The sequence below is a fragment of the Ochotona princeps genome, chromosome 8 (assembly GCF_030435755.1).
Source record: "Ochotona princeps isolate mOchPri1 chromosome 8, mOchPri1.hap1, whole genome shotgun sequence".
Lineage (NCBI taxonomy): Eukaryota > Metazoa > Chordata > Mammalia > Lagomorpha > Ochotonidae > Ochotona > Ochotona princeps.
The window spans coordinates 25,335,471-25,355,377 of record NC_080839.1 but is presented as its reverse complement, the minus strand read 5'-3'; the positions used below and the strand labels follow the sequence as shown (position 1 = coordinate 25,355,377).

General features: G+C 47.4%; 1 protein-coding gene across 1 annotated transcript; it reads left to right on the top strand.

The window, feature by feature from the left end:
• Window positions 1–5,923: 5,923 nt before the first annotated feature.
• MTHFD2 (methylenetetrahydrofolate dehydrogenase (NADP+ dependent) 2, methenyltetrahydrofolate cyclohydrolase) lies at window positions 5,924–18,427 on the top strand. Its single transcript, XM_004590679.4, has 8 exons — window positions 5,924–6,083; window positions 11,962–12,146; window positions 13,120–13,242; window positions 13,933–14,085; window positions 14,903–15,010; window positions 15,794–15,886; window positions 16,147–16,272; window positions 17,216–18,427. Exons 1-8 carry the CDS (start codon window positions 5,983–5,985, stop codon window positions 17,377–17,379), a joined length of 1,053 nt encoding a protein of 350 aa, XP_004590736.1. The 5' UTR covers window positions 5,924–5,982; the 3' UTR covers window positions 17,380–18,427.
• The last annotated feature ends 1,480 nt before the right edge of the window (window positions 18,428–19,907 follow it).

Below are 19,907 nucleotides of genomic sequence, written 5' to 3'. Positions count from 1 at the left end.
CTCGCGAGCCGAGGCTGGCGCCGACCCCGCCCCCACGAAGGGGGACTGGACGCGCCCCTCTTCGCCCCGCCTCCCGCCGCGAGCTCGGCCAATGAGCGTGCTGCGGAGCGGGGCGTCCCTCGGGGTGGCGAAGAGGGAGGGCAGCCGGCCGCCGCCGCGGGCCTGGTGGAACCTGGGGCGGCGGGGCTGCCGTCTGGTGGCCGGGCAGAGCGGCCTTTATTGGCGCTGTCCACCGCTGCAACTTGCTTTTTAAATCGGGGTGTATGCCCTTAGTCTGAGATTCACTCACTGCAAATCTACGCTCCAGTGTTATTGTTATTTTTTTCCTTATGTAATCATGGAGTTGTCCATTCATCACTGTTCTCAAATTCTACACTAGTCCATGATCCCATCAGCACAGGTTAATTAGATTTTCTTCTCCTGATAGCTATTCTTTCATTTCTATAGTTTTGCCTAACCCGAACGTTTCCTACAAACTGAATCATCCAATACGATTTGGGTCTTGTGGGATCATCTTTTTTCACTTAACATGATGTAAATGATGTTTTATCCAGGTGATAGTATGTTTCAGGACTTAATTGCTTTTTATTTTTTTGTCAAAGATTTATTTTTATTTTTATTGGAAAGCAAATATACAAAGAAGAGGAGAGACAAGAAAGATCTTCTGTTCGATGATTCACTCTCCAAGTGGCTGCAAAGGTTAGAGCCGAGTCAATCCAAAGCCAGGAGCCAGGAGTTGGGAGCTTCCAGGTCTCCCACATAAGTGCAGGGTCCCAAGGCCTTGGACAAGCCTCCATTGCTTTCCCAGGCCACAAGCAGGGAGCTGGAAGGGAAGTGGAGCAACCAGGACACAAACTGGCTCCCATATTGGATCCTGGTGCTTGCAAAGTGAGGATTTAGCCGTTGAGCCATCCCATCAGGCCCATAAATAAATCTTGAAAAGAAAAAAGAGCTCATTCTGTACCTGTCATTTTATATTCGATATTCGTGATTTCATTTATGCACCTCTCATCACATTAAGTTGATACTGTTTTTATTTTTCAGATTTTGCAATTTTGTTGGCATTTTAGTTACAATTATGTGTCATTCGAAAAAGCTTTACAAAAACTATTAACAGCAAGAACACCTAGACTTTCTTCAAACTTTGTGCACCTTTGATAATATATGTCAGTGTGAACATTTCCACAACGTCTTAAGAAAGGAATTCATGATACACATGGATGCCCTTTCTTTTTTTTTTTTTATTTATTTTTATTGGAAAGGCAGATACACAGAGAGGAGGAGAGACAGAGAGGAAGATCTTCCCTTTGCTGGTTCACTCCCTGAGGGGCCGCAACAGCTGGAGCTGAGCCAGTCTGAAGCCAGGAGCCTCTTCCAGGTATCCCACACGGGTGCAGGGTCCTCAACTTTGGGCGGTTCTCAACTGCTTTCCCAGGCCACAAGCAGGGAGCTGGATGGGAAGCAGGGCCACCAGGATTAGAACCAGCGCCCATATGGGATCCCAGCGCGTGCAAGGCGAGGACTTTAGCCACTACACTATCACGCCGGACCCATGGATGCCCTTTCAATGGATTTCTTCTTCAAGTTGGAGAACAACTGAGGATACGAAAGCCCAACCTTTCAGGACAGCTAGATTTAGGGAGATGTATGCTAGAATTTGGCATTAGGAGGAAATTTGGAGGTCAGTATTTGACCAAGTCCACTTAGGGATCAAAGAGAAACTCTCCTCGAAAGAGTAACTGTTCCTCACTCAGGGTGACTGGGACTCTCCAGAGACCAGGGACCTTTTATTCTCTCCTTGACTCAGCAGGCTGGAGGCTGGAGGGATTTGTGCACACCATCTGGCCACAGCAGGTGCAGGGAGCAGAAGCCAAGCGACTTGTTATAGAGCTGCTGGTTACTCTCTTCCCATACTGTCTCCTCCCCCAGTCACTCAGTTCCCTTTCTGAGCCGGGTTAGGGCAGGATTTGCAAACTTGCATTTTCATTTTGAGTAAGGACCAGCCCTATCATTTGCAAAACTCCGGCTTTCCGGTAATAGCCTATGCCTGCCCCCACTTTGAGGCCCTCTCACATGGCCACTGCCCTGGTGCTGCGGCAGCAGAGGTGGCCTGAAGCCTGGAGACCTGCACCTACATAGCAGATCTGGAAAAAGCTTTTGACTCCTGGCTTCAGATTGGCTGAGCTCTGGCTGTTGCAGCCATTTGAGGAGTGGACCAGTAGATGGAAAATCTTTCTCTCTGTGTTTCGTTCTCTGTAAATCTGACTTTCCTTAAAAAAAATAAATAAATAAATAAACAAATCTTTAAAATAAAAGTATGTGACAGGAGAGACCAGAGTTTCAGAGAGATCATTTAAGTGTGGTTTCTAAGAGAGAAGTTTGCGGTATAAGAGAAGAGGTGTGTTCCATGAACAGCACGAACAAAGCTTCAAAGCAAGTGAGTGTCTACTGTGAATGGGGAACTGAGAGAAACCGACCTGATGAGGATATGGTAGGCAAAGGAGAAAGTGAAGGCAATGAAGGCAGTGGTGAAGAACCTTTAAAACAAAATGACCAACGGTTACCAGGTTTTCAGGGGAAGTCTCTCTCTTCCTCTCTCTCTCTCTCTCTCTCTCTCTCTCTCTCTCACACACACACACACACACACACACACAGTCACCACAGTAAAGTTATTCTATTTGTACAGGCAGGAGAGAAAGCTGACCTGGACTAGGGCAATGGAAGGAAGACATAGTACAAGTAGCTGATTCTTTGTGTTTACTGAGGTGCAAGACACTAGGAGAAATGCAATTTTAGAAGTCTGTTCCAAATGCATTAATTCTGAAGTATCCGCAGATTTGGAACTCAATAAATAGGCCAGAGAGGAGATAAAATCAATAAACTTAGCAGTTAACAGACCACAGAGGTTTATAGCCAGGACAGCAGACAAAACAGCCTTGGGGGAGGAGAGAGTGAAAGCCCTCCTTCCCCCCCAACAGAGCCTGGATGACTCTGAGAATTGAACACCATAAACAAAAGAAACTTGTGAAGGAATCTGAAAGCAAGCAATGAAGTAGGAATGAAACAAGGAGGGTGGGTTATAAAGGCAAGAGTGTTTAAAGAGGGATGCACTCCACTGAAGGATCCCGCCCGGATGTGGACTGGAAGTTACAAACTGATGCCTGTGGTCACCTTGGGAGGTCTGGATTCTTTTCTCCTGTTCCGGCTCCATTGCGCTGTTCAGGAGCAAGAAACGGTGGAAGCTATCGGGTGAGGTGGGGAGTGGGCGAGGGACAGGACCCTGACAGGAGTGGGAGGAGCTGGGGGAAATCAGGACTATCTTGCCACTGCCCAGCCTCCTAATGGGAAAGGTGGTTTCAAGTGCCTTGTAGTGACAACAGGTTGCCTTTGAACAAGGGGACATGTAAAATGGCTCTAACAATGGGTGTACATCGGCTGTGTTTTGTGGAGCTCCCTCCTCTGAGAAATTAGCCCCCAATCCCACTCCTACCTCCTTATGATTAGCTTCAGAGAGCAACTCTTGCATTGTTGACTTCTATCCTGTTCTTGAAAAGCTAAGAACTTCCTTTTTCCTGTGTCTTGCAAAAGAAAGAAAATGGATTTGAAAATTATATTTGCCATTAACAAGTCACCTGGTCCTGGGGAGGGTCCAAAGAATCTCTGAATCTCACAGAAGATGATGGCAGTATACTTTATAGGGTTATTGTGGGAATTAACTAAGTGATTGAGCATAAAGCACTTAGAGCAGCAACTCTCACATTGTAGGTGCTACCTCTTAGTCTCATTATTCTTGGCAAGACATAATTTCCTCCAGAATTACTACTGCCTTCAGAATGTTGAGTGCAATAAAATCGGGTTAAACAGGAAAAAGTGTACAATGTTTTTCATATAATTTATTTGTAACTGATAGTAAGATCATGAGTGAAACCATGCTGAGTTGTCACCCAGCTGAGGATGACAAGTGACCGTTCCCACAACAGCTTTTTGGCACTGCTGACAGAATATTTAATGATTCTGGTAGAACATCATCTCTACGATCTGAAACAACCATACAATGTTTTTGTAAATAGAAAACATTAATAAGGGGCTTTTTTTCCCCCCAGCAAAACAAAAAGAAGAAAAAAAAGAGGGAGAAGAAAAGGAGAGAAGGTTACGTTAGGTAGGCTGGGGGGAGAGAGAGAGGGAGCCAGGGAGTGAGGGAGGCTTGGTAGAGTGTTACCTTCAGGAAGAACCATTTCCTTAAGTCCATGTGACCTTGCGGAGGTTCCTTTGACCTTGTACTGTACCTTGGCCAGTGCATTCTGACAAATGCCTGGCCTGCAGTCCCAATGTGGCCATATGATGAGAGGGTGCAGTCCCTAACGATAAAGGGACATTGTGTCTGCTCCATGCATTCCAGGGGTTCAGAGAAAAACACCCACAGGCACTTGCACGTGGCGCTGCCTAAGGCTGCCCTAGTGGAACAGCAGAAGCCAGGTGGCTTGAACACTGCACGTTCACTTTCTTGCCATCTGGGAAGCTGAGGTGTGAGCTCAGGGTGTTGGCAGCACTGGTTTCTCCTGAGCCCCAGTCCTTGGTTTACACAGGGCTGAGCTTTGTGTTATGGCCTTTCCTTTGGATCCTAATTAATGTTCTTGATAATAAACTGATCAACAAGTGTGTTTCTGGTTTCCATGAGGTGTCCCAGCAGAAAGAAAGAAAGAAAGAAAGAAAGAAAGAAAGAAAGAAAGAAAGAAAGAAAGAAAGAAAGAAAGAAAGAAAGAAAGAAAGAAAGAAAGAAAGAAAGAAAGAAAGAAAGAAAGAAGGAAGGAAGGAAGGAAGGAAGGAAGGAAGGAAAGAAAGAAAGAAAGAAAGAAAGAAAGAAAGAAAGAAAGAAAGAAAGAAAGAAAGAAAGAAAGAAAGAAAGAAAGAAAGAAGGCCTTGGTTTATAGCCAGTCGATCAGTTATGCAGGTAATAGTGCTGTGACTGGCATCTAAAGGCAGGGACAGTCCTGTGGGACTGAGACCTGAGTCAGTGAGATCTGATGCTGCCTGCAAGACATGTTGGAACTATCTAGTGGAGAACTGCTTGCTGTGGAGTGTGTGAGTAGGGTGTAATCTTTTTCTCTGAGAAGCATTGTGTGTACATTTTCCCATATTCTTTATTGTTTCATTTTATGCTACAATTCTATAGGCTCCCAAATTCTTTTTTAAAAAGTCATTTCTGTATTTGAAAGAGAGAAAGAGAGAAAGAGAGAGAGAGAGAGAGAGAGAAAGAGAGATAGCGCCAGCGTTCCCATCTGCTGGTATACTCCCCAGGTGGCTAAGAGTTGAGCCAGTCTGAAGCCAGGATCCAGGAGCTTCCTCCTGGTCTCCCATGTGAGTGCAGGGTCCCAAGATTTTGGGCCGTCCTCCACTGCATTTCCAGGCCACAAGCAGGGAGCTGGATGGGAAGAGGAGCAGCTGGAGCTCAGGAACTGGCATCCATATGGGATGCTGGCATTTGCAGGCGGAGGATTAGCCAGTCATGCCTTCGCACCAGCACCCCAAATAGTAATTTTCCTACTCCGTCTTTCCTTCTAGGCTACATTTCTCTATTCGTTGGTATTCTACCTTCCTGTGTTTGTAATCCCCTCCGTACGGACCTGGTTCACAGTAGGCATTTGTTCAAGGAATGAATGAACCTGCTGTCGCTCGGGGTCCCGGCTTTGGTAACATCAGCCGCGTCCGGCAGGGGCTTGACTTTCTCGGCCAATCGCGGTCAGCTATAGAGTCCTTCGCGCCCCCGCCTTGCGCCCCCCGGGGCTTCGCTCCAGGGACTTGGCTTACGTTTGATGAAGTCCACCGATTGGTTTCCTCGGCGCCATCCACCCGGACGACAGCCGGAGGAACGGGGCGCGGACCAATGGGCGCCGGCGGAGGGCGGGGTCTGCCACGCGGCGCCGGTATAACCGAGCAGGCAGCGCGCGCGCTTCCCTCCCGGCGCGGGCAGCGGTGCGGGTTATGGCTGCGGCTACTTTCTGCTCGGTGTTGGCTGCCAGGCTGCTCCGGCCCGCGCAGAGCTGCCGCCTGCGGCATCGTGCCTTCCACCTCGCTGCAGTCCGGTGAGTGGGGTCTGGAGGCCTGTGGAGGTGAGGACTGCAGGGGCTCCCGAGGGCGCACCGAGGGATGTCCATCTCGAGCATCCCGGCGCCCGAGGGGGTGTGGCGGGAGGCGCCGTGGCCCCGAGCCGTGGCCGCAGTCCGCCACCCAGGTGCTCGCTCCCAGGTGGGCTGGGACCGCAGAGGGAGCCGGTCTCCCCGTGACGCACGGGGCCAGTCCGCCGACGGGCACCGAGGGGCTGTGGGACCGCCCGGGATGTGTGTGGGAATTTGACGAAAGGGAACCGAGCGGAAGCCCGCCGGGCGAGCCGGGCTGGGATGCAGAGAGCTGTCTCGGAGGAAGCAGGGAGGACTTCCTGGGAGAGCGGCGGCCAGGGCTCGTGCGGAGCAGCCCTGGGCGAGCCGGCCCTGCCGGGGCCCTAGCGGCGGCCGCGGTCGGTGCAGTCTGATGAAATCGCCCGGCGCGCTTGCCCGCCCCGGAGGCGTGGCCCGCGCGCCTCTGCCCGCCGCCGGCAGGATGGGTGTCCTGTGGTCACCCTGGCTCTGACTGCAGCCCACCCCGAGCGGGCCAGTGCCAGGCTGAGGAGGCCGAGGTTGCCAGGGGCTGGGGGAGGGGAGAGAGAATGGAGAGAGATTGTGCCGTGCAGAGCGAGTTTGCGTTTGACGAGAGGAAGGGTACTGGAGATGGATGGCGGTACTGGTTGCATAACTTTATGAAGATGTGCAGCTAACGGGGGGGGGGGGGGGGAGGTTTAGGATGGCCAGTTTGGGTGTTATTTGTGTTTTATTATAATGACAGAGAGATAGAAACATAAAATGTTCTGGAGAAAAGGAAAAGCTTTCTTTGTTTTCATTAGGTTTTCCTGAACTTTCTAGACCTCAGATTTGTTTGAGAGACAGACACTGAGAGGAAGAAAGAGAGTTTCCATCTGTTGGTTCACTTCCCAAGTGCCAGCAACAGCCAGGGCTGAGTGAGGTGGAAACCAGGCATCACAAATACCCACTCAATCTCAAGCCTGGGTTTCAAGAGTTGTGAAGGGGCTGTGGTTTCTCTCCCCAGCTCTGGGCTCGCCTGGCACATTCTTAGGACATTGGCATGGCTGGAACCCATGCCTTGTGCAGCTCGTTTTTTCCCTCTAGCCGATGTGGACCGTGTAGCAGACGCTGTGCCAGGTGTGTAAATTCAGAGGTGATGAAAAATATCTCCGTGGGGGAGTAAACATTCCTGTCAGGGAGCGAACACCTGATGATTTTCACTTGCTGTAGAAGCGCTGTCGGGGACGCCTCCCAGGTGCCAGCAGCAGAGACTGGCCCCTTGGGAGCCCTGGAGCCACATCTGCAGGGCATGTTCAGAGTCCTGCTGTGGACTGATCCTGGCCCACCTCTCCAGTCCCGTTTCCCGTAACTCTCCATCCTCTGCCAAGCCTCTGGGCACTGGCCACGTATGCCTGTGATCACACCTCTCTGTATAAAGATGCTGCATTACTTAAAGAACCAGACCACTTCAGGGCTGGCTAGGACACCATTTGGGACGCCCCCTTCCCATTTCACAGTACCTGGGGTTAAGTTCTACCCCTGCTTCTGATCCAGCTTCCTGCTCATGTGCACTCTGGCGGGCAGGCTGCTCAAGCACTTGGCTTCCTGCCACCCACTTGGGACACCTGGAATGTGTTCCAAGTTCCTGGCTTCAGCCTGGTCCAGCCTGAGCTATTGCAGGCATCTGGGGAGTGAACCGTGAAGGGAAGGTCTCTGCCTCTGTCATGACCTTCCAGATAAAAGTCAAACAAACAGGTAAATGTAAAAGAACAAGGACGTGATGCTTACACTGCTGTTTACAAATGTTCCCCTGCCTGCTGGAGGGTCCTAGGGAGGCCATGCCTCTGTGGGCAGTCTGTGTTATCCTAACATGCACCTGCCTATGCTGCTCCCACCTGCTGCTTTGCCTACTGCCAGTTGTAGTGTGAGAAATCCCATTCTATGTATTCCTTCTGGAGCATCCAGGGCTGTGAAGCTCATCACGCAGGGAAGGGGGTGCTGAAGTCACAGGCGGGCTGGGCTTTGCAGAGCTTTGCTTGTCTCTGCTAGCCTCGAGTTTGTCTTCCGTAGAACAGGGTTATTAGAGCTCACAGGTGGCCACGAGAAAAATCTGACTATAATACTTAGCAATAAGCACTTCAGTGCTATTTCCCTTTGTGTCTTTCCCTATTAATATATAACAGAACTCTTGCCAAAACGACCAATGGCAGTCCTGAAAGCTGTCAGGGAGATGAAGATGCTCCTAGCAGGTTTTCATTTTGCATTGAACAAATCATCTGCCTAGTCTGTTGATTCATTGATTTTAATTTTTTAAAAAAAGATTTATTTATTTTTATTGGAATGTCAGATATACAGAGAGGAGGAGAGACAGAGGAAGATCTGTCCGATGATTCTCTCCCCACGTGACCTCAATGGCCAGAGCTGAGCCGATCTGAAGCCAGGAGCCTGGAGCCTCTTCCAGGTATCCCACATGGGTGCAGGGTCCCAAGATTTTGGGCCATCCTCGACTGCTTTCCCAGGCCACAAGCAGGGAGCTGGATGGAAAGTGGGGCTGCTGGGATTAGAACTGGTGCCCATATGGGATCCCTGCGTGCAAGGCGAGGATTTTAGCCACTAGGCTACCGTGCCGGGCCCTAATTATTTTTTTTCTAATGACATTTATGCGAGTGTTGAATTCCTAAATAAATGATGGCTAAACCATTTTGATTTCCCGAGATGGTTGAGTCTCAGTTGCCTATTTCCTTTGGGGGGAGGTAACTGTTACTTTACCGACTTCCTCTCTGGGCACAAGAGATGATGGGAAATCCATGAGTGTGCCAGTGACTCACAGGGCTATGTCGTGTTTCATAGGATGTGGGGAGCAGGGGTCGGCTGGAGCACATTTGAATTGTGAAATCTGGTCATGCATTGTGGCTTTGTTTTTGGCCTGTGTCACTTTGACAATGCTGTGTTTTAAAAGTAAACTGGCATAACATCCAGAACCTGCCCTTGAAAGCAAAGCTTGGGACTTGGAACGCTGACTTCTTCCAGAACCCTGTGTCCTTAAGTGTAGATTGTTGCTTTTGGTCCAAATGCAAAGTGCATCATTTCCAAAGCAACTTTGTATGAAGTGCAAGCTAAATCCTTCTCAGTGAATATTATTTTGAATGCAGTTTATCTCCTTACCAGTCGTATAAGATGCCTGTGCGTCTTAGGCATGTGTATGTCTGTGTGTGTGTGTATGCATACTTGTGGATACACACAGTAATCCCTTTGTATCTTATCCTCAGGTATGGAAGTCCCTTATATAAAATGACAAATATTTGCCTATAATGTGTGCACATCTTTTCACGACTTTAAATCATCTGCAGATTACTGATGATACCTAATACAATGTAAATGCCATGTAAATAGTTGTCTAGCTATATTATTAAGAAATAATGATTAGAAAAAAGGTCTGTTGAGTAGTTATGTAGACTTAATACTATTTCAATTGACCATACTATACATAAAAATTAAATGCTAAGAACATTGTCTGCGATGCTACATCATTCCATAAAATTTGAGCCAGCAAATTATGAAATCTAAATACCTTACAGGTTGCAAAACAGATGATTATAAAATACTGCATTAAATCTAAGAAACTGGACCCGGCGCCATGTCTCTGTGGCCAAAGTCCTTGCCTTATAAGCTCCGGAATCCCATATGGGCACCAGTTCATGCCCTGGCTGCTCCACTTCCCATCCAGCTCCCTGCATGTGGCCTGGGAAAGCAGTGAAGGACGGCCCAAAGCCTTGGGACCCTGCACCCATGTGGGAGACCTGAAAGAAGCTCCTGGCTTAGGATAGGTTCAACTCCGGCTATTGTGGCCACTTGGGGAGTGAACCTGCATATGAAAGATCTTTGTATCTCTTTTTCTCTGTAAATCTGATTTACCTTTCCAATAAGGATAAATAAATCTTTTTTAAAAAGTCTAAGATACTACAGTTTAGCTTAAAATTTATGCTATTTTATCATGCAAATAAAGAGTGGACCTGGGGGTTTACAGTTTACTAAAGCTCTAAAAGTGGCCGTGAGAATTAATTCTGTCTGACCATATGAGATGTCCAGTGTGATGTCATTTCTGAGAATTTAAATTGTGTTGTTCCAAGGAAGCTGATGTTCACTGGTCTCCAGGTTGGAGCATGATACTGAATTCATGATATTGAGGACAGAAACTAAAGGGAATGCCTTGATCTCATGGGATTTTCAAGATGTTTTCACTTACTTAGAAGGCAGAATTAGGCCCAGCGCGTAGCAGTTAAAGTCCTCGCCTTGAACGTGCCAGGATCCCATATGGGTGCCGGTTCTAATCCTAGAAGCCCTGCTGTGGCCTGGGAAAGCAGTCGAGGATGGCCCAAAGCTTTGGGATCCTGCACCCATGTGGGATACCCAGAGGAGGCTCCAGGCTCCTGGCTTCGGATTGGCTCAGCTCCAGCCATTGCGGCCGCTTGGGGAGTGAACCATTGGATGAAAGATCTTCCTCTCTGTCTCTCCTCCTCTCTGTATATCTACTTTCCAATAAAAATAAATCTTAAAAAAAAGAAGAAGAAGAAGGCAGAATTAGAGAAAGAGAGAGATTTTCTAAGTTCTGGTTCATTCCACCAGTGGCCACAATGGCTAAGGGTAGATTAGGTCAAAGCTAGGCATTCAGGACTCCATCGGGCTCTCCCACATCTGCTGCCCACCTAGGCACATTAGCAGAGAGCTAGGTTAGAGTGGGATAGTTGGAACTTGAACCAGTGCCCTCATGGGAGGCTGGTGCTGCAGGAAACAGATTTATGCGCTATGCCACACTGCCAGCCCCCACACATCCAACATCAGAGTGCCTAGTGGGAAACCTGCTAATGTGCACAATGGAAGGCAACAAATAGTGCTTCTCTGCTGGGGTTGCTGACACCTGCACGGGAGACCTAGATGGGGTCCCAGCCACCTGACTCCTTCCTGGCTTAACCCTGCCACTGCAGGGACTTGGGGAGCAAGCTCGGTTGTGATAAACTCTGTGTTTCTGTCTCTCTGCCTTTGAAGTAAAATGCAAACATAAAACTAAAGTTAAAAACTAACAAAAATAGGCAATAAAAAAATAAAAGCACTATTAAACACTAAGAGCCAGTCCACTAACAGAAATCATCTGAAACATACGACTCGATGAACTCTGGGTAGATCTAGGAGAAATTGGAAGGTCATGGTGGAGAGAGGTCAGAGAAACACAGTGGAACCCCTCAACGAGGAGACAGCAGTGTAGGAGGTAGGGCACTCAGCTGGTCGGGGCTGAGAACTAGGTGTCAGTTGCTTCAACTCCATCAGCCTTGTCCCCTTCGATATGTACCTGAACCCACACTTGCCCCTTGGAATCTGCCCTTGAGCTTTCATTTGTACTCGGGTTGGGCACCAGGGTCTTTGAACCCAAGCTTCGGGTATTCATAACAACTTTGCGGGCCCAGCACCGTGGCCTAGCAGCTAAAGTCCTCGCCCTGAACGTGCCGGGATCCCATATGGGCGCCGGTTCTAATCCTGGCAGCTCCACTTCCCATCCACCCTGCTTGTGACCTGGGAAAGCAGTTGAGGACGGCCCAAAGCCTTGGATTCCTGCACCTATGTGGGAGACCTGGAGGAGGTTCCAGGTTCCTGGCATAGGATCGGCGCAGCAGCGGCAATTGCGGCTCACTTGGGGAGTGAATGATCGGAGGGAAGATCTTCCTGTCTGTCTCTCCAATAACAATAAAATAAAATCTTTGAAAAAAAAATAACTTTGCATAGCCATGGCTTTACCTTTTGTACAATGTCAGGGTAATGTTTGGTTGTATGACTCTGTTGCCTTCTGCAGAAACGAGGCTGTGGTCATTTCCGGAAAGAAGCTAGCCCAGCAGATCAAGCAGGAAGTACGGCAGGAGGTGGAAGAGTGGGTGGCCTCTGGCCACAAGCGACCACATCTGAGCGTCATCCTGGTGGGCGAGAATCCTGCCAGTCACTCCTACGTTCTCAACAAAACCAGGGCAGCTGCTGACGTGGGTAGGTATCACTGTTCCATCAGGGTTTATCTGAAGTGCATGCCATTGTTAGTGCGCTTGCATTTTCTGAAGGGAAAACCCAAGCGCAGGAGGCCAGTGTGCTAGAATTTGTCCTGAGGAAACTGGGCTGTATCTGTGTGGGAGGCTGGAGGGACTAGGGTGGAGAGGCATTTGTTTGAGATTCTTGGGGTGTCCAGAGGTGTAAGTTCAGTTCTGGGTATGAGCATGGTGCAGGTGACCTTGCAGGTGTTTTACGCTTGTCTCCTTGAGTGACACTGAGTGGCTTTATGTTGGGGCACCTGTACCGTGCAGGCCAAGGGGCTGGGGTCGGGGAAGTTTGAGCAACAGGCTCTTTGGAAGCATCAGGGAGTCCATGGCTGAGACCGCAGTCCTGGAGGTGCAGGAAATGCTGAGGACTTCTGACAATTCAGCTTTCTCTTTCTTCACTGATTGAGTCCAAAACCTGTCATGCTTTGTGCGGTACTATAGAATGCTGGGACTACAGGCAGGAGATGGGGAGGTTCGGGATTGCTTCTGCCCACTCATCTGGTGCTTCTGCGCCAGTGGCCTGAGCACCAGGTGCCCTTCTGTTCTGTAGGGCAGGGCAGGGCTGCTGCATACCTGCCTTTTTCACTGACAAAATTAAAAACCTTCACACTGCCTCTTGTGAGGACATTGGGAGCTAGCATGGTAGAACTAGCAAGATGAATGCTTTTAGTTGTTCTGGCCTGTAAAATAAGGTTAAGAAAGATTGCAAAGACTGATTATGTGAAGTGTGGGGCTGTGAGGCCTGTACTTTCCTGCCTGTACACTTGAGAAGTTTCTTTGTTTATGTTTCTTGGGAGCCGAGTCAGCTCCTTAGCCACCAGGGCGGGGTGATGACAAGAAGCCTGCTTGATACCAAGCGTGGCTAGCGGCTTAGCCATGCCCATGGAATGTGCCAATGTGTTTTAAACCATATTTTTTCCCCTCAGGAATCAACAGCGAGACAATTGTGAAGCCAGCGTCTATCTCAGAGGAAGAATTGTTGAATTTAATTAACAAACTCAATAATGATGACAATGTAGATGGCCTCCTCGTTCAGCTGCCTCTTCCAGGTGGGTTTGGGGTTTGGGGTTCAAATGTTTGCCGGGCAGTAGAGAGGTTTAAATTCATATGCTCAGCCCTTAATGTGGGGTTCACCCAAAGCCAAGGTAAACTGGATGAGGATTTCCTAAGACACGGGGCCGACTTGCTCAGAAAACCAATGCCTCCTCTCAACACTGAGGCCGTGATACAAAGGATAGTGGAAGCAGTCTGTCGTAAAAGAGGATCTTGGGCCCAGCACAGTGGCCTAGCAGATAGAGTCCTCGCCTTGAATGTGCCGGGATTCCATATGGGCGCAGGTTCTAATCCCAGCAGCCCTACTTCCCATCCAGCTCCCTGCTTGTGGCCTGGGAAAGCAGTTGAGCACAGCCCAAAGCCTTGGGACCCTGCACTCATGTGGGAGACCCAGAAGAGCTCCTGGCTCCTGGCTTCAGATCGGCTCAGCTCCGGCCCGTTGCGGCTCACTTGGGGAGTGAATCATCGGATGAAAGATCTTCCTCTGTCTCTCCTCCTTTCTGTATATCTGACTTTCCAATAAAAATAAATAAACCTCAAAAAGAGGATATTGGCCTTGATTGACCCTGGTAGCTGGGCCCTGCTGGACGTGCATCCCTTCTCTGCAGATGATGAGGTCTATTGGGGAGGTAAATTGAGGCACAGGACTGGATTGGCATGACAGGGCTTTTTTTTTTTCCCCTCAGAACATATCGATGAGAGGAAGATTTGTAATGCTGTGTCCCCCTACAAGGACGTTGACGGCTTTCATGTGATCAATGTTGGGCGCATGTGTTTGGACCAGGATTCCATGCTCCCGGCCACCCCGTGGGGAGTGTGGGAGATAATTAAGCGAACAGGTAGGTATTGCCCAGAGTTGGATGTTTTGGTCAGTGTTAGAAAAGAAGACCTTGCAAGTGTTAAGAATTCCTGCAGACCCAGGGTGCATACCACACACCATAGCTGACCTCTCTCTCTCAGATACCTGGATGGGTTTTGCCCTTTAATCAAGAGCCTCAGCACAGGAGACTTGAGATTCAATATTAGTGCACAGTCAAATCGTTCTGTGGACACACAGTACTTACTCTTGTCTGTTAGCCCTCGCTGGATGTGGTAGTTCCAGCTGATGGGTGAGGCAATAAGGTCAGGAAATCCTCCACAGTCAGAATGGGGTTCACTGGGGAGATGGAGATGGGAGTTGGCGCAGTTGTTAAGATGCCTCTTAGGGTTCTGTAAGCCATATCAGAGTGCCTGGTTATAGTCCTGGCCCTGCTATCCATTCCAGCTTCCTGCTGGTGCACACCCTGGGAAGGCAGCAGGTGATGGTGTTAGGTGGTTGGGTCCCTGTAACCCATATGCGAGACCCAAATTGAGCCCTTGGTTCCTGGCTTTCAGTCTGTCCCAGGCCTGGCTGTTGGAAGCATCTGAGGAGGGAACCTGTAGCTGGAAAGTCTCCGTCTATCTGTCTTTCAAATATACTAAATAATCAAAAAGCCTGCTCCCTTTATTGAAGAGGAAAGTTAAGTTCTCTTTCCCTGTCTCTTCCCAACCTGATGGAAATGCCCATATACATAAAAGTGGCTGGGCCATCTGACTTCTTTTTCCTTTGATGTTCATTCTCAGCATAGACTGACTCTGTGCTGCATGTAAATGTATGTATTTGAAATGTTCTCCTAGGCATCCCAACCCTGGGGAAGAATGTGGTTGTGGCTGGAAGGTCCAAAAATGTTGGCATGCCCATTGCAATGTTATTGCACACGGATGGGGCACATGAGCGGCCCGGAGGTAAGGAACCTGCCCTCCCAGCCATGCCCCTTCTCATCCCTGCCATGAGAAGCTTCAACAGCTTTCTAGTGGACAGTTGGATGGTGTATTCCCTTCACTCTACTGTGTGTATGTGTCGTGATGAATTCACAGCTATGTAGATGGTGACCCTGGAAGAGAAGCTCGGCTTGTGTCCTGAGAGTTTATCTTTATTACTCATTTATTGTGCAACTAGCCTCAGAAATAAATTCAAGTGTTCAGTGTAAGTAGGTTTTACAATCGTGTAGTTACAGGTTTGGTAGTGGGAGCTGAGAAGCGGTTCTTCATTTAAAGTTAGAATTTAGCAGAAGAAATATTTTGGGCTGTGGCAAATGACTGAACTGATGACTGGATTATGTCATGCCAAATTTTATTAAATTTAACTGAAAGACAAATTGGTTACTGCTCATTATTGCAACTATGGCCTTCCCTGATTATATCAGAAATAACAGAACAACTATTTTCCAGAGATCTTTTGCCATAATTAATAAAACAAAGGATATTAAAATAGTTAAAATTGAGAATCTGCTTAGCAGGAGTAAATTTCATTGTGATGACTCTTAAAGACAGAGCTGGGACCATAAGAGCGAGCTATAAGAAACTGGGTTTAACTTTAAAAAATAGAGGTTATTTAGCTGTCCAGAAACTGTGGCAGAAGCATTAGTTTTGCAAGATTCTGAATTTGTACAGTGATGTGACAGGTTGGGACTCAATCCTGGCCTACCCTTGGCTTGGCAGTCAAGCCATCTGCTTTTCCCTGTGTAGGTGATGCCACAGTGACAATATCCCATCGCTACACTCCCAAAGAGCAGCTGAAGAAACACACCATTCTTGCAGATATTGTGGTATCCGCTGCAGGTAAGGAAGCTGGGGAGGGAAGGAGTGAGGTCACACCTCGTCTCACTCCCTGATGACCAGACTTCCTGTACTCACACACAGCTACATCAGGGGAAGGGACACTGGTTTCTGGCATTCCACTGTAGTGCTACTACAGACTGAATGTTTTTCCTAAAGCCTCAAAATCTCTGCAGTGGTTTCCTACTGAACAGTTTTCATGAGAATGTGACAGGTAGAGTCTCCTTTTCAGTCCTGAGTTGTTCACCCATCTCTGTCTCTAGGCATCCCAAACCTCATCACTGCAGATATGATTAAGGAGGGAGCAGCAGTGATCGATGTGGGCATAAACAGAGTTCAAGACCCCGTAACTGCGAAGCCCAAGCTGGTTGGCGATGTGGATTTTGAAGGTAAATGGCTTAGTTTTTATAAAAAAATAGAAAGCCAATCAGTACTGTCTTTAATGGACACTTAGAACATATTTTGAATTTAGCTTTTAAACTTACGTTATCCTGATAATAACATTGAAATGGTTTTCATAAGAAACAGTTTTTTTTTTTATTATTTTAGCCATTTTAGGATCATTTAGGTATATAATAAAATGTGGAGAGCAGAGAGAAACTTTTTAGGGAGTTGATTTTTTCTTTAGACTTACATCACAAGTAAAACAGATTTGTGACTTTATTTAAAGGCACATTTACAGAAAGAGGCACAGGCACAGAGAATAGATCTTCCATCTGCTGGTTCACTACCCAAGTGGCTGAAATGGCTGGAGCTGACCTGATCCAAAGTCTCATGTGGTTGCAGGGTCCTAAGGACTTGAGCCACCCTCTGCTGTCTTCCCAGCCCATAAACAGGAAGCTGGATCATAACAGAGCAGTAGCATACTGGCTCAAGTCCTCACCTTGCATACTCCAGGATCCCATATAAGTGCTGGTGCGTGTCCTAGTGGCCCCGTTTCCCTTTCAGCTCCCTGCTTGTGGCCTGGGAAAGCAGTGGAGGACAGCTCAAAGCCTTGGGACCCTACACCACATGGAAGACCTGGAAGAGGCTCCAGGATCCTGGCTTCGAATTGGCTCAGCTCTGGCCATTGTGGCCACAAGCAGGGAGCTGGACGGGAAGTGGAGCTGCTGGGATTAGAACTGGCGCCCATATGGGATCCCGGCGCGTTCAAGGCGAGGACTTTAGCTGCTAGGCCACGACACCAGGCCCGATAAAAATTTAAAAGTAAAAAATCCTTACTCTTGAGAATATGATTTCTGGGTGACTTTGATGGTTATGAAGGTGCCATGTGCACTCTTGCTTTTTCTTTATTTACATGCATCTGTCATGCCTATCTCTGTTCCCACGTAGGTGTCAGGAAGAAAGCCGGCTACATCACTCCGGTCCCTGGGGGTGTGGGTCCCATGACTGTGGCAATGTTGATGAAGAACACCATTATTGCTGCCAAGAAAGTGCTGAGAGCTGAAGAACGGGAAGTGCTCAAGTCTACAGAGCGTGGAGTAGCCACTAGCTAACTGGTGCCCACGAGCCAGGGGTAGCCCTCCAAACCAACTCAAGAAGCAAGCGGGCTGGCAGAAAATGCAATATATTTTAATTTATTCTCTTGTGATGGTTTAAAATGATTGCTGTGTATTTATTGAAAGTTCAAATGGGTGGCAGTTGGCACACATGGCTCTACAGTCGTGCCACAGGGAGGCAGGCCAGTGGCACACTGGGGCGTGTGTTCTAGCCAAGACAAGCAAGTAGCCTAATGGTTAGTGTGGGAGCCACTGTCCTGTCGGGAATGGATGATAACTCTGTGAGGTCACGTCAGTTGAAAGTTTGCCTTTTCCAGGATTACCTTTCCTAAGTGCTATTCCAATAAGAGTTGATCTCAGGTTCCAAACCTTCTGAGTTCAACCAGTCAAACCAAAGGAAAAAAAAATGTTGCTAGGGAGAATTAGGGAAAAGGTGACGAGGAAATCATGGTAACTGAGTAGTAAAAACTGCAAATGCCTGTACCTGCTGATGGATAGCCAGATTTGTGTAAGGAGAACAGAACTGGATGGGAAAGAAGAGTCCACATAGTCATGTTCCTGAGGTGTCCCTGTCTCTGGGACAGTGTCTGGAGTTCTGTGGCTGCTATTAGCTCTCCTTGTAGGTTTGTTACCCTTCCAAGAGGCCTCCCCATTTTAGTTTTCTAGAGTTGGAAGATTTGTTTTGTAAATTATTCACATTTATTGTGATGTCTGGCTTTTGCTATTCCTTAGACTTCATTGTTAAGTTTTTATTTGCGGGTGTTGGGAGGTGGGAATGCTATGATATCTTTGATACTTCTTAAAACCTATTTTTGGAAACCACCACGTGGGCTTGATAATCACAAGAGCAGCTTGTACAAGTCTCCAGCTTCCTTTTCCACCAAAGACTTGCTGGTAGCTGTCCGCTCTCCACCATGGGCTGTGGTGGCTTTCCCAGGTTTGAAGAGCTTAATTCTAAATTTAATCAGATTTTCTGTGAGAGGTTGTATGTATGAGTGCGTATAAAATAAAATACATCTGTCTGGTGTGGAATGAGTTTCTGAAAGCCTGTGTGTTCCTGCCACTATTACCTAACCAGATACAGTTTTCCTCATTGAGTATAATCTTTATATTTGGTGATACCTGTTCCTATAACAGAATAGTTTGAGGACCCCTGGAGACACCAGCCTTCTCCTTTTAAGTCTTATATTCCAACAGGTTAGTGTGGAACTAGGGATTCAATTAGTAAGAGGCATTTAAGTGATGACTCTTATTCTGAGTGCTTGCTAAACCATGGTTGAAGTTACATGTTGCTACAAAGCACTTCTTGATGTGCTTGCCTGGTGCAAGTCCCCATTTTTCTGATATGTGTTTCTGGCACAGATCTGCTGCTAGGAAGGTGCTTGCCAGCCAGCTAGGTCCTCCCTGTGTTCTCAACTAGAGCCGTGTGTCAGGGGTATAGTGTAGGCTGAGATGGTGCCTGCTCTGGGCATGTTGAGACGGGAGAGAGAATTATCAGGGAGTTGACCTACTCCTTGTTCTTCCAGCTGGGTAGTTTTCTGGGGAAGAAAGATGACAGTTTGTTGGGAGTATTTTTGATCAGTGAGCTATAGCCCATGTTATAACTGCTCACCTGCATTACTGAATGTGGAACACAGTGGGCAGACAGTATTAAGTTTTATTGAATGACAGTTACATTACAGGTGGAATGAAATTACTGACTTGCAATACGTCGATCTGTTAAAAGCTATCAAGATAAAAATGTGTATATACAAAATAGAAATGCCATTTTAGGTAAAAATGACTGATTAATTTACAACAAAAAATTAACATTGTAGTTTTACAGTTTGTTTGATTCATCAAGCACAGTTACTCCTGAATCCATAACAGTTCTACAATTTAATCTGGACAAAATGCTATTCCAAATCATCCAGGCTTTGAAACACACATTAGGGGTAGAATGTTAGTTCTCCCAGGGTGGATACAGAGGAAGATTTAAAATGAGATGTAAGCCCAAGTGATATCACTGCATTGCTGAATAGCTAAGTAAATGTGCTGCCAGGATGGGTAGGCTACAGAGCTTTACCTCAGCAGTATCTTGGAAGGGTGCTCTGAGGTAAGTGAAGAGAGACCACTAACCAAGGACTTTGTATAACCTGCATTATACCAGGCCTGAGGGTTGCAAGGACAATGAGTTCTGCTACTCAGATTAATAGTCAACTGTCATTTGTCTTTGGAGACAAAAAGCACCTGCATTTGTCATGAGTAAATGCAGTAACCAGAATGATATACTCAAAATCGATGCTTGTTTTGGAGATGGTGAATGTAAAATGCTTGGCTGTTCATTAGGTGTGGATTCAAGGTAAAATGAGTGTCAAAGTTTCATGGAAAAACAATTTGCTTCTCCAGTGACAGGTTTTAGTCTACCCAAATTGCATCTAATTCTGTTCAAGTCCTAGCTCAGTTAATGTTACAAAGTTATAATTTCTAAATTAGCTTTGCTTAATATGGGATGTTCACATGAATGGAGGTTTGATTTTGGAAAA